We start from the raw sequence: 24974 nt of genomic DNA, 5'->3' as shown, positions 1-24974 counted from the left end.
AATAGGCCTTTATAAATGATTTTACTGGCAAGAGAGTAAACTGGACCTGGGCAATAAGAAATTTTGACATTTTGAAAAAAAAAATAATAAAAAAATGATGTTTTGATCAGAAATATTTCAAAAATGAAAATTAGAATTTCTAACTACAATTACATATTTGAACATTAATTCAGTGAAATATTTACCTTCTATACAAAATCCATGTGAGTAGTCTTTATAGATAAAAACTGAACAATTTTTCAGTGTCATTATGATGGACAAGCATACATAAGTATAAGCTGTTCCCAATAGTCACTGTATTTGAGCAAACAATATATGGTACAATGTATAGTGACTTGATAGGTATTGGGAGAAGACTGGATCATTAGGTCTTTGGTCAGATAGATATGACAAACCCGAATTGTAATCAGATAGAAAACGTGGTGTGTCCTGTATCCAGACCATGGACAAGTCAGCTCTTATTGTACGGTAATATTGAAAATTTAATGATAAAAAATGATATTTGAGAAAGTCCTGATGAGTTTCTTTAGGAATTTGAATTTTATTGTAATTGGAAGTGAAACAGTAAGCTAACAAGTGTCAACGAATAGATTGGGTTTAGGGTGTAGTCTGATTGTGTTTGTACGGGGAACATGAACCTAATGGATTGCCAGTTAGACAAACATGGACAGTAAATACTGTGGACTGGCAGCCATTGTGTGACAACAGGGACTGTTTATATCTGGTTTTCTCAGGTCAGTCAGTCTCAATTTACTTGACAGTTGTGTTAAAATTCGGGAGGAGTGAAGCTCTGTTGTAGTGAAATGACAGTCTTCTCCTGTTCTAGGTAGGGAGACTAGACAATAATCATGAGATTTCTCGAGGTAGACAGATGAAATGAGTCTGCTGTGATAGGATCTAAGGTAGATAGATGAAATGGCAGTTCAAGGTAGAAAGACAATATTTTGTAGGGTCTGAATTAGACAAATGAAATGACGGTCTCCTGTTAAAGGGTCTGAGGTACATGGATGAAATGGCAGTCCTCTGTTCTAGGTGGAAAGGGGACAATAGTCTTGTAGGGTCTGAATTAGACAGATGAAATGCGTTAGTCATAGGGAGACGGATGATGTGGCTGTCCTTATGTCTTGGTAGAGAGAAGACAATTATCTTGATAAAGGGTCTGAGGTACATGGGTGAAATGGCAGACTCCTGTTAAAGGGTTTAATGTACATGGGTGAAATGGCAGACTCCTGTTAAAAGGTCTGAGGTACATGGGTGAAATGGCAGACTCCTGTTAAAGGGTCTGAAGTACATGGGTGAAATGGCAGACTCCTGTTAAATGGTCTGAGGTACATGGGTGAGGCAGTCTCCTGTTAAATGGTCTGATGTACATGGGTGAGGCAGACTCCTGTTAAAGGGTCTGAGGTACATGGGTGAAATGGCACTCCTGTTAAATGGTCTGAGGTACATCGGTGAGGCAGACTCCTGTTAAATGGTCTGATGTACATGGGTGAGGCAGACTCCTGTTAAAAGGTCTGAGGTACATGGGTGAGGCAGACTCCTGTTAAAAGGTCTGAGGTACATGGGTGAAATGGCAGACTCCTGTTCTAGGTAGAAAGTTGACAATAGTAGTCATGAAGGGTGTGATTATCTTCTTGTGTTATAGAGGGAGGAGACAATACAGTTATGTAGGGTTCAAAAGGTAGAGAGATGAGAGATGACACTTGTGGAGGTCCTGCTAATATTATTATAGGTTTAGGGAGGAGAGGTGACACCAAGATATGTGGAGTTTTAAAGAGGTTCCCTAGCTAAAACCAAATGCAATCGTGGAATGTTTTACTGTCTGAAGGGTATGAAAACAAACCTATTACTTAACCTGAGGTATTAGCGTGTCAGAAATATATTGAAAAAAAAAAAAATTTTGATAAAAATCTTCAGACTATGGGGCCACACAAGTATTAGAAAAACTCTGGTATAATTTCTAATTTGCCAAGTCAATATTGATTTTAAGCCAAGGAAAACAAATGCCACATTATGAAAAAGGATTTTCTTTTTTTTTTTTTTTTTTCTATCTGCGTTATTATGAATCAAATATAGATGTCTGCGGTGAAGTCGTACTTTATTGCTGGGAGTCGCCGGCACTCGATCAATACTTACATGAGGCAGTATTGATATTACTTGATATTGACAGATTACGAATGAAACAAAACAAAATCTGTCCACAGAAAATGTAAAGTTGCGTACTTAATCGTACATACTAAACAAGTATTTCTCTTCCTGATATGGATTATGATTTGTGGTTTGAAAAAAAAACCAAAATTTTCATGTGCTGTAAATATCATTGTTGGCCTTTTTCTCTGCACCCTCTGATACATTATAGAGATAGCAGTATGAGTTACATCACTATCATTGTGACAAAACTGACTCAAGCCTCATGTTTGCCTATCACACATCTAAATATTCTGTTATTCCAGAACCCTAAAGGTAAACTCAGACTGGCTTGACAAATTCCAAACTGCTAAAACTCAGACTTGACATTCAAAAACTGACACTTTGATTGAACATTCTAAATCCTCTGTACTTTGCTTGGCCATGATATTCAAAAACTCTCAAACTTCAGATGAACTTTCAAAATTCTAAAAAAAAGTCTGACTGAACATTTCAAATTCCTAAAATTTGGATTGAGCATTCCAAACCCCAAAAACTAAACGTAGACCTCATCAGATATACAGAAGCTAATCTAATTAAAATTAAGTTAAACTGCTAAACAGCAACACTTACTTCTAATATAGATATTTGTATCCATTGCACTTGCACAAAATGGTTCAAATTTGAATAAAACCAATTGCATGTATGATGGAAACAGAAGTGTTGAATGATTAAGGTGTGTATTTGGAAGGGCTTCTCTTCATGCGAAGTGTCTGTACCTACATGATGGACTGTTTTCTCCATTTCTGTCAGGGTTCTCTCTCTTAATGGTAATGCACCCATACTTTGGTGGTTTATAATTATTGGAATGTGATGCAGGCTGTCAGTGTGGAGTGGGAGGGTATCCAGTGTGATACAGGTTGTCAGTGTGGAGTGGGAGGATATGCAGTGTGATACAGGTTGTCAGTGTGGAGTGGGAGGGTATCCAGTGTGATACAGGTTGTCAGTGTGGAGTGGGAGGATATCCAGTGTGATACAGGCTGTCAGTGTGGAGTGGGAGGGTATCCAGTGGTATACAGGTGTCAGTGTGGAGTGGGAGGGTATCCAGTGTGATACAGGTTGTCAGTGTGGAGTGGGAGGATATCCAGTGTGATACAGGCTGTCAGTGTGGAGTGGGAGGGTATCCAGTGGTATACAGGTGTCAGTGTGGAGTGGGAGGGTATCCAGTGTGATACAGGCTGTCAGTGTGGAGTGGGAGGATATCCAGTGTGATACAGGTTGTCAGTGTGGAGTGGGAGGGTATCCAGTGTGATACAGGTTGTCAGTGTGGAGTGGGAGGATATCCAGTGTGATACAGGCTGTCAGTGTGGAGTGGGAGGGTATCCAGTGGTATACAGGTGTCAGTGTGGAGTGGGAGGGTATCTAGTGCGATACAGGCTGTCAGTGTGGAGTGGGAGGGTATCCAGTGTGATACAGGTTGTCAGTGTGGAGTGGGAGGGTATCCAGTGTGATACAGGTTGTCAGTGTGGAGTGGGAGGGTATCAGGTGTCAGTGTGATACAGTGTGATACAGTGTCAGTGTGGAGTGGGAGGGTATCCAGTGTGATACAGGCTGTCAGTGTGGAGTGGGAGGGTATCCAGTGTGATACAGGTTGTCAGTGTGGAGTGTGGAGGGGAGGGTATCCAGTGTGATACAGGTTGTCAGTGTGGAGTGGGAGGGTATCCAGTGTGATACAGGTTGTCAGTGTGGAGTGGGAGGATATCCAGTGTGATACAGGTTGTCAGTGTGGAGTGGGAGGGTATCCAGTGTGATACAGGCTGTCAGTGTGGAGTGGGAGGGTATCCAGTGTGATACAGGTTGTCAGTGTGGAGTGGGAGGATATCCAGTGTGATACAGGTTGTCAGTGTGGAGTGGGAGGGTATCCAGTGTGATACAGGTTGTGGAGTGTGGAGTGGTGTGGAGGATATCCAGTGTGATACAGGCTGTCAGTGTGGAGTGGGAGGGTATCCAGTGGTATACAGGTGTCAGTGTGGAGTGGGAGGGTATCCAGTGTGATACAGGCTGTCAGTGTGGAGTGGGAGGGTATCCAGTGTGATACAGGCTGTCAGTGTGGAGTGGGAGGGTATCCAGTGTTATACAGGCTGTCAGTGTGGAGTGGGAGGGTATCCAGTGTGATACAGGTTGTAAGTGTGGAGTGGGAGGGTATCCAGTGTGATACAGGTTGTCAGTATGGAGTGGGAGGGTATCCAGTGTGATACAGGCTGTCAGTGTGGAGTGGGAGGGTATCCAGTGTGATACAGGCTGTCAGTGTGGAGTGGGATGGTATCCAGTGTGATACAGGTTGATGGATAAACAGTTATAGGGAAATGATGAGATGTTTCAAATTATATGCTGAAGAATGGAATGGCTGAAAGGTTAGGCTGGAAGAGTGGGGGGAAGCAGATGAAAAGTTATTAGAAATACTAAAAATGATATAGATACTATGAAACAACCCGAAATGAAAACTTCCAAACTTACTGTTTCTGTGTACATTGTGATGTGTGTATAAAGCCCGTTGCTTGACTTTAGACTGTTGACATTTGGTATTTATAAGCAATAGCCACAAATCATCATTAGGTCTGACTGTTATTCCAACCACCACTGAAACCATTACTGAGTAAGGTGAATGTCTACTATACATTACCCAATGGTTTACTGAGGATGTAGTCCTGTACCAGTTCCCCTTCTCATCATACTCAACTTCTCAATTGTTATTTCCCCCACCCCTGTTGTATGTTTCTGAAGAAATGCTTAAGTACAGGCTCTCACAACCAGTGGAGCTGGCATAACGTTAAACAATATGTAAATGTACAAGTATTGACCCTGTGGTGAATGCATTTTGCCAACTTTTCTTTTTAAATGATTCCATGCTTGTTTATATGATCAGACTTTGAGAAAGTAAAGACCCGTTAGATATTTATTATCACCAAGTTTAGAAGTATTCGTGTATTTTAGACCAAACTTTTTTATGTCTTTGCCATTTATTATATTTGGATGGATATAGTGTTACCTAGAGATCTTCCACATCCTGTCGCATCAGTCGTGGAAAACAATGTCATATTTTGAGAACCTCTCAGTGGGTTTGGTTCATATGTACCGTGTATCATAACTCCTAGTTGGTCACCTTCTCATATGTGGTTGTTTGTAAAGATAAATGAATTAAAGGTCAAGTTTGACAAATTCTGCAGATTAAGAACATTTGAGGATTACAGTCTAACACCTTCCCTACATCTTGTCAAGTCAGTAATATCCTGCAGTGATACTATTGTCATTGTTGTGTACTTCTTTTGAGGCTTCGAAATTTAGGCCCTTAGCATCACTGACAGGTCCTGGAAATACAAAACAGCTGTAACATTCAACTTAATCCATTGTTTGGCTCTTTCAGCATCTAGCTCTAAATTTGTATTTAAAAGTACTATTCATTTGTGTGACTTTCATACAATTAAGAGGTGTTGATTCCACTTTGATTGCAGACTTCTGGTTATAAAACACAAGTTTTGATCTGTTATGTAAAAGCTGCTGGAAGTTTGATAGTTTTACAGGATCTGGAAGCAGAATCTTGTATTGTTTGATAATTAAATTATAAGAAGAGTGCATCTAGTTCCACTGGAACAAATTACAGTTGAAAACGGTTTTCTTGGTGCATCATATTGTATTTGTTTTGAGCCAGTGAGATTATTGTAAGTCTAGGACTTCATAATAGAAAACTACTATGATAGTGATGACTAGAGTTTAGAGAACTGTGAAGCCAATGAAATCGATGTGCATGGCCTAAGCCCAGGTTTGTCTGGGCGTCATGTTTAATACAGTGTAAAATTAGGAGCCTTACCTAGCCAAATCATGCAATATAGTTGACAGGAGATATATACGTAAAGCCCTGTACATAGCCAGTGGCCCGTAAATGCCACGCACACAACAGTTATGTCACAGCGCTGGTGACCAAACTTTACTTTTAACACCTTTATGTAAAGTTAACCTGAACTCCCAGAGCATACAACCCCTATTTAATATCAGCATGACAGAAAAAAATACAATAATAACACAGGATTTTACAGTGGTAATACAAAACTCACAGGTTCATTACAGGAAGGTGTTGAGACACATATTTGTTTTATTATTGGGGGCTGGGGAATCAGGAAAGGTTAAACCCGGTTCTGGTTACATGGTAGTTATTCCTGTTATATATGTCTATGAGGATGAGAAGCTTTTCCAAACAAAAGCGATGATGGTGGAGTTGTCAAAAATGTAACCTGATGAAATTTCGCTAGCCTATCAACATGGAACTGTCTATTGATAATTGATGTTTTTCATCCACCAGCTCCTATACAGTGAAATGTCAACATTATGCAGTATAATGCTTCTCTGCTGGTATAAAACCATCGTTCTGTGCAATAGTTCAGCTTGTGTATTATTAGCTCCCTGTAAATTTCTACATTCAATTTTACCTGTAATTCACTAATGACTGCGTTGTGGCCCTTTATTAATTTTTTTCTTACTAAATAAGTGAATAATTATTGAATTGCTTTTTCTTTATGTCTCAATGAATAATTAAGATTAATTAAAATAGGAAATGATAATTGAAAATAAATTAATAGAGGAAAGTATTACCTGATTCCACTAAAGCACCTGTAATCTATATATTTATTATATTTTTGTATATGATAAAGCTCTGAATATATCTGTAGCGACTAACTATTCTAATATGTGGAGGAGAGAAGCCTGCCGAACACAAGGCAGGCTTTGATACCAATCAATACATAATCGTGGCTGGCAACAGCCTTTCCGGAGATTACTGTATATCCCTCTTCGATGCTGCAGGTCATAATCCATCGTCAGGCGAGGTGTAGAGATCGTATTATATAGGTGTAAAACATTCTCTTCAATCTAATACCATGTGCTCTATTAATATCTTTTACAAGATTGGATAATGTCAAACTAGGAATATCGCAAAATTTTGTGTACGCAAGTATCACAATAGAATTAAAACTTAAATATTTCATCACATTTATAACATTATCGTTTTTGAATTTTTTTATTTACAAAATAAAGATTGAATGCTTTTCATGAAAAAAAAAAGAAAGAAAGCAAAATATCTTTTACGATGTGTTATTACATAAGTAAAAAACAAAACTAATACAACTTTCCTGCAGTATGTTATATTTTGCCTTGATATGTGATTTCTGACATGTTAGCCAGACAGGGAGATGAAATCTGCCAACTGACGGATAGCATGCCATGATTGGTTACTATAGTAACCTAAGAGGCTGGTCAGGTGCTCCTTGTCAGACGTGGACATAATTGGGTCAAACAAAGCATTTATTATTAGGATGTATAAAACAATCATTCAATAGGACTATATTGGATAAAATTTCTAAATCATTCATTTAGAATTTTAGTATTTCAGAAATCATAGCTAGAAATTCATCAGATAAGATAGTGTGAAACACTGTTTTAAGTTATTGAAATAAAATCAGTCTTTATTATTCAGCAACAAGCTAAAATGCAGTTAGCTTTTGGTTCTCAACTAGTACATTTCTGTCAAATGGCTTAGGTTTGTCAAATAGACATGTCAGCAAGTGGCCATATTATGAACAGGATGATTTTCATCTTTATCAAAATATGAAGAAATATCTCATATTATTGTATTCTTTCGTAGCATAAGCTTCTTTGCCAAAGTTCAAGGTCATAACAGGAGGTCAGAAAGTCATCGTAGCTTAAAAGCTCATAATGAACGGGTTGATTTTGGAATCTTGATGTCTCCGGAAAGTGAAGAGGTCATGACACGGACATGAGATCAACAGATTTACCAACTGCAGTCATCATAGCCTGTGTTTAATTGTTAAACACATGTAATTATTCAAATTGATGACAAGGTTTTCATTTGTGAGCCACCATTGTTGAGATGGTGACCTTCTATCACCTCTGTATCTGCCTTCCAACTTTCCAGAAGTGTATGAAGGTAGGCCTTTACAAAGCTTGCAGATAATCGGAGAGCATTGTCCTCCCCAGTCTGACAGCTGACATTCACAATACAATGGTCGCTTGCTTTGTGGGATTTGGTGCGTGAACAGTAGCCATTTACTAGCTGCCAATGTGTGTGTGACTAAGGAACGAAACATGACTGCCAGCATGGATATAGATGTAAAATTAATGCTTGATCTCAGTAAACAATAGCTGCCTACCTTTAAGGTGGAAATTTCATGATTATTAAATGTAACCTTTGCTTCTGTAGAATGAAATTCTTGACTGCACCTTGCAAACAAAATGTTTTACAAACAGTGGGAACTAGAAAAAAGATGAAAATGTTTTATGTCTTCATGTTAACTTATCTTTCATGATCCCATAATCTGAGGTTGTTTACGATTATTTACCAAACTTTCAGACTTATGTTCAGTGGTTTGTCACATAAATCACTTTTCTGACATTTAATTATTAGAAAAGTTATGGCCATGGATTCTGTCAGTGTGAAAATATTACATCTAGGCTACGGTTTAACAGATATTAATGCTTGCCATCAAGTGTAAATTAAGAGTTTAAAAAAAAAATGTATTATTTGGTTTTATTTCTTTCCTTTTTCAAAATTTGTTTTTAAGAAAGTTGATGACACTCTGTAGTGTCATAGAAATATATTTATTTGTTTAATGAGTTTTACGTCCATTATTATGGCTTTTCAGCTGACGAGTATATTTTCATCGTAACTGTAGGATTTTGACACAACAGCTCACCTGGAAATCCATGACTCATTATGTGCTGAAGAATCACATTATATACCAAACTATGCAAAATTCAAATTAATCTTCATTTAATATTTTTTCCTGCCTACCCTACAGTGTTTGTAGGAATTTCAATCCACACTCAAGCCAACCATTTATTATCATACTGCTTAATTTGCACTTTATCGCATTACTCATTTAATAAGAAAAGCAAAACAAAAAAGTAAAAAATTCAGAACTATTTCCCTGTCTTTATTGGTACCTATTTTTACCAGGCTCTTTCCCAGTGTAATAGTTGGTAGTCACTTTACATGGCCTTAGTTTCAGAATTTTCCCTGTTATGGTTTGGTGCTCGTTTTACCAGGTCACAGGGTAATTGTCTCTCTGTTTCTTAAATTTGTCATAACAAATAAATCTTATGATTTATCAGCAGTATTTGCATACTTCAAGCATAGATTTCATGAATATTGATGAGTAATATATGTGCAGTGCATGCAGAATTAAGGTTGTTTTTGCACTATTGTTGCTTTTATCTTAGTCTTGTGTGTGAAATTTATTAAGATCATAATTGCTAAGATTATCTCGTGATATTTAATAAGGAACAGAAAAATTAATGTTTTGTGTGTAAATTCTCTACATTCTAGTTTAATTCTGAATGAGACTTGCTAACACATTCCTATGTATCTTTCTGATGACCACGTGAAACACAACCTTGTTTTTCTTTGACTTGTCCTTTGTATCTTTCTGATGACCACGTGAAACACAACCTTGTTTTTCTTTGACTTGTCCTTTGTATCTTTCTGTTGATCACATAAAACACAACCTTGTTTTTCTTTGACTTGTCCTTTGTATGTTTCTGTTGATCACATAAAACACAATATTGTATTTCTTTGGCCTGTTTCATTGACGTGACAAGTAAAGCTGTTGCATGTTTGATTTTGGGCAGTTTTGATATATTATGTGGTTTTGATATTTTAATTAGGAACTTATCTACAGTTACCTAAACCTATTATACTCTGAGAATTTATAAAGCTCTGATAAATTCTTTGACATAATGGATATGATCATGTAGTGAAATGCGAAAATTGATGTATCTCTTCAACAACAAGCTTGTATGGGTTTGTGCCAAGCGGAGACTTGCATCTCCAAGAGAGATGTGTTGTTCATATTGAAATTTCAATTACTTAAACACTAAAAAAGAAAAAAAAAAGAAAGATTTGCATGCCAATGTTTTTTATCGGGTTAATGAGTAGTATGTTGATCGCCAAGATGTCTCAATACAATATTGGAAATGTCAGGAAAAGTTTTACCATCCTCTCACTAATTATTTTCTAGACTGCTTTTAATTTTCCTGGCCTGGGTATTAATGCAGTTGAAGTAGTCAAATGTGCAATAGAAATATATAAATCAGTGAAAATTCATTAACCATAAAAATTCACATCATGGATTCAAACATTTTTGAAAATACCACATAGTGCTGTTGAAATACAGATGTATAAATTTGCTTTTTGAATGCGATATCTGTAATGGATTTTTGAACCCAAATGTCCGGGTGTATCCTGTAGTATCATAGGTATCAAAAATCCACCTGGCTGTTTTCCAGGTACCACCTCATAGACAGACATGCATCTGTTGTACACAGCTTTCCTCTTAATAGGTAATAAACTGGACCAAATCCTCCTCTGAATGTTAATTCATTACGATTTAATAGTCAAGATTATGGAAAGTATAGATTTTGACAAGATTTATTTGAAATTCTATGAAGGACTTTCTTACGAAACTGTGTACTTTTTTTATGTGTATCAGTACATTTTTATGCCTGATTATCAGTAGAGAATTGCTCATGTGTACCTAATAGTTACCACCCGTAAATCACGCCGTGACAGCCATCATAACTGTCTGCCTGTACCATGTATATCTCCGTAATCACAACTCCCTTTTATTCCCAAATTATTTTTGCTTTTTAAATTTCTGCCATTCTTGTCAAAAGATAATCGACCAACTTTATATATAATAAAATGCACAAGTGTTCTCAGGTAGATTTGACGTGACGATCACAACTGTTGATAGTCTAAATCTGGTTGGTGGGCATATACACTCAAATCATTCCCACTAGGCTGATTTCACACCTGAATGACTGCAGGTAAATCTTACGTGTTAAAGGTGCTAGAAAATTACAGGCTGGTCCCCAAAACAGCCCAGTGTTTAATTTAAGGGGAGGAGCATTTGGGCCACTTCTCTTTGTGCGATTTGAACATGATGAAGTAAAGGCAGTTCACTTCATATATCTACAAGGAGGTTCAGGGGGAGATTTCTCCTGCTGTTAACACACAGAAGTTCTTAATTGATAATCAGAAAATCTTATGTACAATCATATGAAAATCTAGCCCTTGGGTGCTTTTGGCTGTGTGTTCTATTCTAGACTTGTGATTGACAGCTATAGAACAGAACAGCATACCGATCCTGTAGTATATCTAGCTCTGTATTCATTTTAACAGATATTTTTAAAGGAACAAGTTAAAAATTGAACAAATTGATAGTTTTCTAATTCTATCCATCACAAATTTGTCTCCATAATTTGAAATTATACATCAGCTTGGTCGGAATTGACAACAGCAAATTAACTTCCTCTAAGCAATACTCTATATCATGTTAAATTTAATATTTGTAAAAGTTTTTATAGAACAGGAATCTTATTATACCTTTAAGAATACATAATTATGGATCGTGGCATATTATATTGCTATGATAAAATACAGCTGCACACTTAGAAGTAAGTGTACTTACAACAATTTTTTTGTAAGTTTAAATACAGACATTCAGATATCAGTTTATGTTGACAAAACCTTGGTTATGACAGTAAATATATAAAGAATCTTACCTGTGTGTCAATGTAATATTGAAATTATATAACACGTTAGATAATTAGATAGATCACCAGCTATTAGACAAGTGTCATATCAAATCATTTTATAGATTCTGTATAACATGGACTCCTGTAAATTTCTATCGATCATATAATTCATATTTCAGTGCAAGAGGTATGTTTTTCACTACTGAGGCAGTCATGTAATGTCATAAACTGATGACTTATTTATGATGTCACAATAGTGTTATTATATGTTTCTCTTACATAGATACAAAGATTTTAATCTGACAAAATAGAATTTTACAATTTTTTAACAGTAAGTTTTGAAATACAAATATTACTTTAAAATGTAACATTTACAGTTCGATTTTTCGTTTAAAACAATATTTTAATGATCAATATTTCCAGTATTCATCTAATTTATATTCAAATTGCTTAAAAGTGTTTAAATTTACAACATATGATGTAAGATTAATCCATATATCGACAGTTTTTTTTGTATGATCGCCATATGACATAACACAATGGTTCAATAGTCATTACTGAATGGTATACAAGTTATAGATAGAACTGTCTTAAAGAATTTATAACTTTCGTCGTTTATTTCTGGACATTGGAACTAAAATGCAGATTATTATTACTATTTTGTTCATTTCAAAGGGTATGGTCATTTCAAGTTAAGACAGGCGTATTTCACCTGCTAAATAATGCGTGGTTATGAAAGATAAGTTTGAGTGTTATTGACCTAAGGATAACTTATCACAAAGACGCTTACTGGTCATCTAGAAATCCATTTATCAATGATTATTCTACGTATTTGCCATAAACATTTGAAATAAATACCTGTTATAAGAAAGTTTTATTTTGCTGTCGAAGATACTTTTTCATGAATTCTTGATGGAAAATATTTCCTGTCCATACACTTAAGAATGTGTTATTAAGGATTTAGCTCCATTGTATATGGTAATGCTCTAGAGCTTTAAAGTCATTCATGGTGTGTCACCATTTAATATTTTGAAACAATATTGGTCATAGGAATCACAGATATAATGGTCACTTTAAAATCATGGTGAAACATACACACTTTTTTTGAAGATCAATCTTAGCTTTGTTTAGTTTTTTAAAGAATGTGTGTTTTTGAGATTTTACGGATTGTTTTTGGACAACAACAAGGTAATATTTCCACCTAGATGTAACTTCACACAAATTCTTACATTTTGTATAATTACCAATATCAAAACAACTTTATGATATTGAAGGTAAGCAATGCAATATGTCTGTCTGCATGTAAGCATGACAGTAAGTTAGCTAATTAACAGACCTGTACTCTGCTATCTATAATAGGAATATGAAGGATCATACTTTTAAATGATTGACATATCAACCCTTTATCTGCTTGCTTAATTGGCATAAAGAGATAAACTTAATCATGTTACCATGTTCGGCCTCCAAAGTTCCCTATGCTTAACAATATGAAATACTTGTGACCAAGTCCCTTAATTTACCTACTAAAATACCTGACATGAAGAGATACACACACTTGTGCCCTGCTTCACAATATGAAATACCTGTGACCAAGTCCCTTAATTTACCTACTGAAATACCTGACATGAAGAGATACACACACTTGTGCTCTGCTTCACAATATGAAATACCTGTGACCAAGTCCCTTAATTTACCTACTAAAATACCTGACATGAAGAGATACACACACTTGTGCCCTGCTTCACAATATGAAATACCTGTGACCAAGTCCCTTAATTTACCTACTGAAATACTTGACATGAAGAGATACACACACTTGTGCTCTGCTTCACAATATGAAATACCTGTGACCAAGTCCCTTAATTTACCTACTAAAATACCTGACATGAAGAGATACACACACTCATGCTACAATGTTCAGTCTCTAAAGGTGCTCTGCTTCACAACATGAAATACCTGTGACTGAGACCCTTAATTTACCTACTGAAATACCTGACATGAAGAGAGACACACAATTATGCTACAATGTTCAGTCTCTAAAGGTCCCTATGCTTCACAATATGAAATACCTGTGACTGAGATCCTTAATTTACCTGCTGAAATACCTAACATGAAGAGGTACACACAATCATATTTTGGTGTCTGATAGTTACCCTTGGTATTGAAGTGTTTGATACACCATATACAATGGTTTGGGGCAAAGGGTATTGGCTTTAGGGTCTGCATTTGATAAATATTATCGTGCTTCAACATTAAGTATCAGGGTCTCCCTGCCTCTTAGCATGAAACATCCTTTATATACCTGTGTACTTAATATAAGGATATAAACAGAATCATGCTATCATATTAATGCTCTTGGGGTCCCCCTTGCCTATAGGATAGTTATTGAAACCCAGTGTATTCTATATGCAATGGATGAGGGTACAGACTATTGGCTTTAGGGTCTGCCCCTACTGTCTTGGGACTTAAAACTTTGATACGTAGAAAAGGTTGTTATCTCAGGCTTGTTCATATGTCATTCGCCCTTCATCTCATTAACCATGATTTTATTCTGAGTGGACTGGAAAGGTATGGATTCATCAAGCCAACCATGTGCCATTTTTCTTTCAATATTCTAGTTTCTTTCCATGCTTGAAATAAGACACTTTGCACACTGTTGGTTGTGGATGAGTAAGAGCGTCTCACAACTGCTTTAAAATGGATAACAGTTTTCACTAGTTAATTGTTGATGTTCCTGGCATCCTGCATTTTTGAGTATGAAGAGATGAACACACGCATGTTATTATGGATTGAAAACTTATTTGTAATTTTTTTTTCACGCCAAAAGAAAAAAAAGGTATGAAAAAAGTTATTTTGTGAAATATGCAAGAATGAGAATAGGCTGATTTTCTCTGTCAGTTTTTAATTTAATCACCGTATCATTCTAAATCTGGACCGTTTCCTGAAAGTGACATCCAGAAGAGAAAGACTAAAGCAGACTAGGAGTTATGTAATTCTCTTACCCAAATATTTTCACACTCTTCTGTGGGTTATCTCTGGTTTCTGTGTATCGCAGTAGGCATTGTTTACGTAACAGGATGCCAGGACTCTATGATTGACACATGCAAAAACTTACGGAAGTGGTACCGAGATTTTTGACACGCAACAGCATTAGAGATAGGGATTGACAGAGAATTTTGTTTTTTAATCTAAATAACTACACATGTGTTTCTGTCAGGCAGGGGATTTTCATCGCTTAAAATGTTATGTAAGCCTAGTATTTTTAAATCATCCCAATTATGTATATGTAAGACATGGGTTACAGCATAGAGATAGTTTCAAGATATGACAAACTTGACACATGTAAAAAAAAGTTTAATTAGTTATAAAGAACTGAATTGTAACTTCCATTCTTATAATTACAGAAACGATTTTACATTTTTTTTGACAAATAAATTTTAAAATTCAAGAAATGGGAAGTGGGCTTATTACTGATCAATGAAATAGTATTTGGTGGTGATTCTGCAGACTCACTAAATATGGATTGGCTTATTTCCTGACATTTTGATACGGTATTGTCACTATCACTGTAATTCTGAGGGGCAAGACACACTCATACTTAAAATGCATATCATTTAAGGGAGGTAATTCAAAATTTAATCATGAGTACAGTATGCCAAATAGCATTTATTAAGAAACAAATCAGTATTTCACTTTGATAAATTATAAGTAAAAAATGTTTAAAGAAATATTTTAAATGTGAATAGTTGTAGCCTCTTATCCAAAATATTGTGATTAGCATAATACGAAAAATACTGATATTCAATTTTGAATGTGAGTGGTGCCACACAGGTTGAGAGACATTAGCTAGCTATGTCGGGTGTCGTCTGCTCCTCCCATTATGTTTCCTGAGGTCTTATCAGGGTAAATTACACCCGGCTAAATTACACTCTGGCCTAGACAATCTCCAGTAGCACCTGTTTTATGGGCTGACAAAAGCTGATTTACAATGGGCTAGAGTACATAGAAAGAATGTAGAATTTAAAGTGCAGGTAGAGAGTTCATACAAACGGGTAAGCAGGAAGGATATATATGTGTCACTTGATTTGTTTTGATCAATTTTCTCAGTATGTTTACATATTAAAACTGAAATGAATTGTGAATATGTCATCAGGAAAAATTAGAAAGCCTTGCATAACTTATTTATTAAAAGTGGAGAGCAAATTAAGAGATAACAGATTTTGAATGTCTTGGAGGTTGAAAGGTTGAAATGTGGTATATAGATCATACAAGGAATTATTTTGGGTCCTTCTTGTTGTCAGTCTTCTGTCCGATGATTGAAATCAACAGAAATCTTGGAGACCGATATTAATCATGTATATAGGCCATACAAGGAATTATTTTGGGTCCTTGTGGTTGTCAGTCTTTTGTCCGATGATTGAAATGAACAGAAATCTTGGAGACCGATATTAGTCATGTATATAGGCCATACAAGGAATTATTTTGGGTCCTTGTGGTTGTCTTTCTCCTGTCCGATGATGGACATCAACAGAATCTCGGAGATTGATAGTGGTCATATATATAAACCATACAAGGACTTCTGGCCAACAATTAACATATACAGAAAACTTGGAGACTAATATGAATGGGGTGTATAGGCAATACAACAACTTAGTATGGGGTCATTTTGGTTGTCCATATCCTATCGGACAATAAACATACACAGAAAACTTACAGACTGATAGAGAGTGGGTTATATAAGCCATACAAAGACTCGTATAGGTCCTTCTGGTTGTCCGTCCTCTATCCTAGGACGTGACATCTACAGAAAGTTTGGAGAGGTATATGGGCAATACCAGGACTAATTATTGTGGCTCCCTCTATTGCTAACTTGGTCTTAGGGATGGTTAATTGTCTTTCGTCCAATGAATAACAGCTACAGAAACAAGACAGCTATCAGATCATCGGTCAGATGGTATATAGTACCTAATAGTGAAAGGAGAAAAGCTTACACTTGTGTGCGTCCTCCGTGGGCAGTATAACATTGATAGAGGGTCATTGGTTTTAAGTTTGTAGGGACAAAAAGTTGTGGGCGACTGGTACACATGCAGCACTATGAGGTCTGCCGGGAGGAAATATCTGTGATTGACCTGAGTCATTGAGGGAGGGATAAATATCTGCTGTATATAAATAGTGTGTAGTGAGATAATTGACGGGAAACTGTGTAGATATGTAGCATACTGTCAGATATTTAGAATATTACGTGAGAAGCAGTGAATGGGCGTGTATACATATAGCCAACTTACACAATAGATATAATTGAAGGAAATTTAATACTTGCTGTGAAAAAACTGTTTTTACACTTAAGGTATCAAAATAGTGATTTTCCTTTGAATAAGGTTTAAGTTTGAATACAGAAGTGTGGGAATGTGTAGGGATCAAATTACGTAATGTTCCTGGTATGCACCTTTTGAATTAGCAGTGTGTACAGTTATGTTTTATGAATATTATATGCTCCCTTAAATTACATGAATCATTAGCACAAATACTCAGTCAAATCTGGTTTTCTGTATAATTATGTCAGACCTCGGTAATGAGATTTTTTCAAATTTCTGCGGAATTATGCCCCTTTTTTTAATATGTTGGACCTGTAAGCTCATCATCTAAAAACAGTGTTCAAATTGTCCTTCATTTGTGGTCTTTGTTATCGCTATTTCTTGAGAAGTTCTGCAAGGATCTTTCACAAACTTCATATGTAGATCCCCTTCTGTCCCAAGTTGTACACATTTTATGTCTGACCAGTAGATGATGGTGGCCATCTTGAATTTTGACAGTTTTTTTCACTATTTCTTGAGATTTACTGGCTTTGTCTCTTCTTGGACATATTACACCAGGCATAAAATGTGCACCATGTGGTTAAATAAGTGCTCCTAAATTTAGCTCATTTTTCTTTGGCAGATAAGTCATATTTACAACCATAACTAAATCTGTGTTATCTGCATACTTGTGTAAATCAGACATTTAAATAGGCTCATGTTTACATACATTCCTATATATTTGCTATAGTTTGATACTGTACCAGAATAAAATGGCATTTGCCTATGACTGTTATAGCCTAATTTTCCATCAGTCTTTATTATGGTTGATATCATGGTTGACTTACTAAGATGACAAATTAGTGTAATTTTCTTTGTAATAGAATATTTTCAAAACGGTGAATATGCTTATACTTGAATCTTTCTGTTGGCTTAATATTAACAGAAATCAGCTTACAAAGGAGAAAAAGATCTTTTGACAAGTTTTCAAAACAAAACAAAAGCTTGTGAAAATAATTAATTTATTTAATTGAATTAAATGTAGACATTGATTTTGAGCTCACTAGAGCAGGTAATGAAGACGAAGAGATTTTGTAGAATCTACTTGTTTTTCCTGTGGTAAATGATTGATAGTCATGTCCATAGCTCATCAGTGGTTTTTATGCCTCAGTTAACAGCCAAGACTAAAGTCACCTGACACTTTAAATCAGGAGATCTGGTAATGCATGCCTATAGATCTGTGTGACGGGGCAGTTTGAAATCTGATCCTCTTCAAAAAATATATAGGTCATCACCTACCCATTTAAGGAGGTGTCTACTACAGACACATTGTACCTCCTTTATAAAAGAGTTATGCTTTGAAAATCAATGAAACATCTGTATTTTATGATGTTGTAGATTTAAATAATAGGTTAGTGAATTTCGTTGATGGCCTAAAAAAATGTTGGAAGAAAGGTACCAAAAATAGATTTGAATTATTTTTGATTACTGCTTTATACCTGTAAATGAATCATTTTTCTAATTTTAACTTTGCCTAATTTGAGCTTCCTATCAGACCATTCAGATACATCTTAGACCTGCTTGAAATTAATAAATCATTTGTTTATAAATTCTCTGTTATATTTTTCAGTGGTGAAGTCGATGATGGCATGGTCAGCACAGCCATGCTGTGAGAAAGCTGTCAATAGGTATTGCCAGGAAGCCTGCTATCAGGTATGTTAAGCTAACATTTAGGTTTATGAAACTTCATATTGTCCTCGGGGGAAGTCAATAGGTGTATATGATGAGCCTTTTGTAAAATCTGTCACAGATATTCATATGTACATATATATATACATGTCCTAATGCACAATGCTGTATTATACGTAAATTCATTTCCACTAACATCTGATTAAGGTAATGCATAGAGTATTTCAATGACTTTCTTTATTTCAAAGAAATTGGATTTGTTTACAGATTTTGCATCTTTTTTTCAGACATGATCAACAAAAAAAAAAACAACCGATATAAATAAACATTTCTATAAAATTTTGCTTGTTTTTCAAAGTGTCACGTACAGGAATTTTTTTTACAATTATGCTACTTCCGCATGATGATTACTGGTATTCATTTATTTATTTTTTCCTCTTTTTCTGCAAAACATTGCAATTGTCAAAACATTGAAAGAGATTGTTGATAGAAATATCTGTAGTTTTGACATTTAAATAAACATTACATAATTTTAAAAAATGTTCCAGTTTTGTAATGGAACGCCACACAATTATAAGTTTGGCACTTGAGTGTTTTGAAATTGCGTAGAAGTCTTTGTAGCCACACTACATACCGTGTTTAATGCATGATATGTCAAACTCCACAGAGGGATCCCCTCCTACCAAATGTGTTCTTTATCAAGCACTAGTGTTATTTGGAGATCACAATCATTTTGACTGGTGCAGAATATAACTTGGATACGACAAGAATGTTTTGCACTACCCCAAGTCTGGGTGGTCTTGATAACATTATCTGTACCATTCCCAGCTCAATACCAGAAACTGTTGTTACCATTTCAAACTACATTTTCGAAGAACATTGATATGAAATAAGACTCCGCATGCAATTGTTTTCACCCACTTTTTTGAGATATGTAATTAATATCTTACTTCACAAGGACATGTGCTATTTAAAGGTGTTTTTCAATCTTATGTCATAATTAAATCGCAAGGTTCAGATATCACTATGTCATTTAAAAATACATTAGATGTTTTAATATGAAATGAACAGTGAGAAATGTTTATGGTCAATCTTTATATTGATAAGGTATGTTATGAAGGTGAAATGTTCCAATCCCAAAAATAATTTATATATATTTATCTGTAGTACCAAAATAAACCCAGCTCAAACATTTATTGATACTAAGTATGTAATATATGAGAAGTTGTCATAGGCAAAGTTCACACCTAGTGCCGTACAAATACCTACTAGGTACTGATGGGGGCAGTGGAAGGGGAGGAGTATAAATATCAGGTATATAAGTCTGACAAAGGGTGTAGCAATGTTACCAAACCTATATACATACAGACGTCATATGCCAGTCAAAAATGTCTCTGGAACTCTTTCGGGGGAAGCAGTTCCGACAGTACAGGGTTGGAATTTTTGCAGACATTGGCAGTTTTTGCCTATAAAACCCATCATCACTTTGGTAGGATTGATTGGTGTGACATTGTGATATACTAAAGTCACAGTTTTCCCTCTTCCTGGCTTCAGTGATGGTAACACTGCTTGACAGGTCCCAGTCAAATGGTATTCTGTTATTGCTTGGGCTGCGGCAGATGTGTTTCTGTGCATTTTTCTTTCGCATTTCATGTACACATGTCCAGGGATGATGTCAAAGGGAGTTCCATTCGTAAGCTTGACTAAATATCAACAACAAAATTTGATAAACACTCTGAAGTAGATTTATGTATTTTTTTGCCATGATATTTTGAATACACTCTGTTTATAGGCGATGATATCTCTATGTAAATTGACTGTGAATGTATAGTGAAGCCACTGGAGCTTCTCCATATGTATCTGGTATCCTGGAGATATGACTGACAGCCTCCTACCATTATACTATAGCCAGTTTCACACTTCAGACAGTTCCCATTAATTTTGTGACTTTCTAGGGTAATGAAGTCTTGAACTTTGACCTTTCAAATGTATAAAAGTCATAAGTATGTTATTTTAGTATGTAGGATAGAGTTATTGTTCCAGATGTTGTTACAGAGCTATACAAATACATTGTTTCCTCTTTGTCCATTACATAGTCAATACCGTCAAAATGGGCGACACTCAAGGGAAAAGGTATATTGTAAATGAAGACGAAAGGGCAATTGGGGGAAAGAGGTGGCAGGGAATACCTCAGAGGAATGTCAGTTGCTGTTAAGATGAATTATAGGTTGTTTATTATGTTGGGATCTCCTTAACAAGATAGATACCCATGTGGATATTAACAAGAAAAACCCTCCCTTGTGGAGGAGAAATTCTTAAAATAAGTTATAAAAAAATTCAGCTTCAACTTCTTAATAAATACTTGACTGAAATTAACAGATGATTCAGGGACTAATAGTAGCATGCTGTTGATTAGCACTGTAGTGAGAGATTTTTAAAACAGACCTCTATTTTAAAAGGAAGTCGACGAAAAAAAATATTAAAAATTGCAATTAATCTGCCTATCGTTTTCTATATCCTACAAGATAAGATGTTGCACCAGATAAGTCTACGACAACAAGACAGTAGCAGCATTTAGGAGTGTCGTGGTAAAGTTCAAGCTGTCTATGCGCTCTAAAAACAGTGCTACAGAAGCGGGGAAAAAAAGAAATTGAAATTTTGTATCGTGGTTCCAAATGTCTGTCCATGCAGCTCTTCTTAATATTAACAAGTCTTACCGAATCACAAAAACGGGCTAGAGAATCGCCGTTATTATGGCGTTTTAAAGATTTGCACTAGCAGAACTTGGTCTCCCTCTGTGCTACTCTATAGTGGCAAGGCTGTTTGGCAGGCCATTAGATTGCTCGGCAAAACAGCATTTCTACCTGATGGAGGATACATAGATTAGACTTCCACTTTAATAGGTATAAGTATGCTCAGCTGAGATTTTGTTGGAGGGAAGCTGCCATAATGAAAGGTTGAATTGGCTGATAATTTTTGGCAGAATTGAAAACACTGTTGTCCTAAGCAGTAAGATGGAATAATGGCTTTAAACAATAAAGAGTCAATAATACCTAGATAAATGTGGGATCAGCAGTCAGTCTCTCAGGGCAAGGTATGCTGGGGGAGGGGGTGGGGAGGGGTCAGGTAGGGTAACAGGCTAGGAGTGGGAAAAGGTTAGGGGTAGGAGTTGGCAGGGGAATGAAGGGGACTGAGTTGCAAGTGAAAATTCTATAGAGAAGTTGAAATCCAGGATAAACATTTCACAGTTGAGATTTAAGGAATATTTGAAACATTTTATTTGGATAATGAACATAGTAACAAATTCTGCATCATAGTTTTGATGTCGTATTATTTTTTTTTTACAAGAAGATTAACAGAATAAACACATTTCATGACTATAGATACATGATAACACTTCGCCAGATCCTTGGAGTATCTTAAAAAAACATCTTTTTCTGAAGATGTGCTGAAGTCAATGAAGTATGCACGACATGTTTATAGAATACAAGAAATCACAGTTGATAGAGCTTTTCAACAAGAATTATTTTTAAGTGCCGTTTTTCTGAAATTACAACCTCACCCTAGATCATCATCTTATTCTTACTCGGGACGAGTCAAGGAGAGGCAATTGAAAGAAAACTTACATCAATTTGCAAAAATGAAGTGTTTCCATGGAGACAATGATAAGTTTTCATCTGTTAAAAAAACCAACTTAAAAAGAATATGCTTCACAGACTTTTCTTATGAATAACTGTACATGCATGTATGTAAAACTGTTTGCATTTTATTTCAGGCGACCAGCGTCAGAGAACTTGTGAGGAATTGTAGCCAGAGTACAGAAACAAAGTTATATAAATGTATAGAAAAACATGGAGGTAAGTGAACCAAGAGTTACGTCTCTTGTTTTAATAATCGGCAGGCTAAGGGTATCCTTCAAGCCTCTTTTATGTTTCAAGCATATTAGTAAAATACATCTGTGTAAAGAACTGTTAAGATGATCAGTCTAAGTAAGTTTAAATAGGAGACAATTTGAAAAGTGGAAAAAGAAAATGTCACAAAAATGTGTTCTTGTGTAGAACATGATCACTAATACAGAAAAAATAAATAACATATTTTTGTTAAAGGTGTAAAAAGCAATATTTTGTTATATTTTTGTTAAAGGTGTAAAAAGCAATATTTTGTTATCATTCAGTGTTCTATATGGTACAAAGCAGATTTGTTTTTCTATCTTTTCGACTAAATATATATTTCATTTTGCTTAGATGCTGAACAATGCTGCAGACCAGCCAGAAGCTACAACTGTCACTTAATATGTAGAGGTACACACATGGTATCTGGTTTGGGCAGACAGAAACAGAGATACATTATCCGGAGACAGTGTCATGGTGTCAACCAGCCCATTATGCAGTGTGTTCAAAATCGTCACCGTCCAGTACGGGAAAGCGATCCAGACTTAAGTGAGTCATCGAAACATTATAGCCATATTCCTTTCTAACGCAGACTCCAAGTCAATGTGTCATTTTAACAAGGTCTCTTGGACTGAGGATCCCTCCCTGTCATTTTTAAAGGGTCTCGCAGACAATGGACCCCTCCTTGTTATTTTTAAAGGGTCTCAGACAATGGACCCCTCCCTGTCATTTTTAAAAGGTCTCACAGACAATAGACCCCTCCCTGTCATTTTTAAAGGGTCTCACAGACAATGGACCCCTCCTTGTTATTTTAACAAGGTCTATCAGACAATGAATTTCACCCAGTCATTTTAATAAGGTCTCTTGGACTAAGGATCCCTCCCTGTCATTTTAACAATGTCTAACAGTCAATGGACTCAACGCGGTCATTTTGACAGGGTCTGATAGACAGTAGTCCCCACCTGTCTTTCTAAAAAAGAATTCTACCAAATGACTTGTTCATTCAAATCTCCTAGAGGATTTCAACTGAATCTATTTTATTGAAAGGAAGACATGGGAGGTTTTTGGGATCTAACTTAAACAACATACTTATTTGCCTTGATTAGGGTTTTAACCCAGGAAAGTACAAGACTGGTATTCTGGAATTGTATGCATTCCTCAGATATTCTCAAAGCATTGTTATCTTTCTCGAATCATCAAGTTGAAAACTTATCATTCATTTAAAATCTCATTGAATATACAAACCATTTTTGATAACCTTATAAGTTTTGACCAACTTGAAGAGTTGAGCAAAGAAACAATGAATATTTGATGCAATAGGAAAATGGCATTTGCATACTTTATAAACCAAAAAATGTATTTTGATGTAGAAAGCTAACTATGCTTTGAGTGGCATGCCTAGTTGTTCAAGCATGATATGTTGGGACAGAAATAGTAAAAAAATCAGGAATTTGCCATGCTGAGAAAGAAAAATATTTGGATAATGATGGCAGAAAAGTAATAGCCGTGAACTAAAGTTGGAAGGAACTCTGGCAGAAAGAAAGCATGGATTTAAATAATAGGGCAGTGTTGAGTACTGTTATATACCATATGTCTCCAGAGGGGGTGCTGGGAAGCAGGGGAGGTAACTCACCAAGACCAAACATTGACACAGTCACGTATGCAATGGAATTGAATTGAACGAAAATATCTGCCAGAATTTGAAGTTGTATAGATCTGTTTTGAAGAGATGGTTTTGTATATTAAGAGCTCAGGAGATCTGGTTAATGCTTGTGGTTAATCATGTATACAGATAATGTGTAGAATTTGGAAGTTGAAAATTGTACCTTCATTTAAACTTTATATCAAGTAGGAACAGCCATTGAATTACTGACAGATTCTCTCCTGAAGTCACATGTCTGTTTGTCTGTCTGTCGGTCTGTATCTGTCTGTCTGTCATCACTTATCTGTTTAGCACACCCGATTCCATCACTTATATTACCAAGCCCAATAGAGTTGCGGTTTGTTTAAATGGTGCACCTAACATGATAGAATAGACGAAAATCTGCTATTTAGATCTACTGTTCCACTGAAAATATTGAGCGTTTTATTCTACAATAACATGAAAATTTTTTAAAACTTACATGGTTTTGTTTATTGATCTTATATCTGAAAAGACATCTAAACATGCATGGAATACTGAAAAACTTGGATGTAGAGATAATGTTTCATAGATGTTGAAAGATTTTGCCTTGTGTACATTTGAAAAGAAAATTTGTAAATTAGGCAACACAATGGAATGTTAAGAGTTGTTGAATGTCTGCTAAATGGTTTCATTGCTTAGCTTATCATTGTTTGTAGAATATTCCAAATATATTATGATTTTTCA

At 35.7% G+C, this 24974-nt stretch overlaps 1 protein-coding gene across 1 annotated transcript in view; it reads left to right on the top strand.

Annotated features, from left to right (window-relative positions):
- LOC132565209 (reversion-inducing cysteine-rich protein with Kazal motifs-like) overlaps window positions 1–24974 on the top strand; it is an 80135-nt gene that overhangs the window by 39478 nt on the left and 15683 nt on the right. The window contains exons 5-7 of the mRNA XM_060229843.1: window positions 18658–18740; window positions 22492–22573; window positions 22961–23155. Of these exons, the coding sequence (XP_060085826.1) occupies window positions 18658–18740; window positions 22492–22573; window positions 22961–23155 (360 nt within the window). The remainder of the gene's footprint in view (window positions 1–18657; window positions 18741–22491; window positions 22574–22960; window positions 23156–24974) is intronic.

Source organism: Ylistrum balloti, unplaced genomic scaffold, assembly GCF_031769215.1.
Source record: "Ylistrum balloti isolate Yb309-2 unplaced genomic scaffold, AGI_CSIRO_Ybal_v1 Utg369702, whole genome shotgun sequence".
Taxonomy (NCBI): Eukaryota; Metazoa; Mollusca; class Bivalvia; order Pectinida; family Pectinidae; genus Ylistrum; species Ylistrum balloti.
The sequence above is the reverse complement of the archived record's forward strand: the minus strand, read 5'-3'. Positions and strand labels throughout refer to the sequence as shown.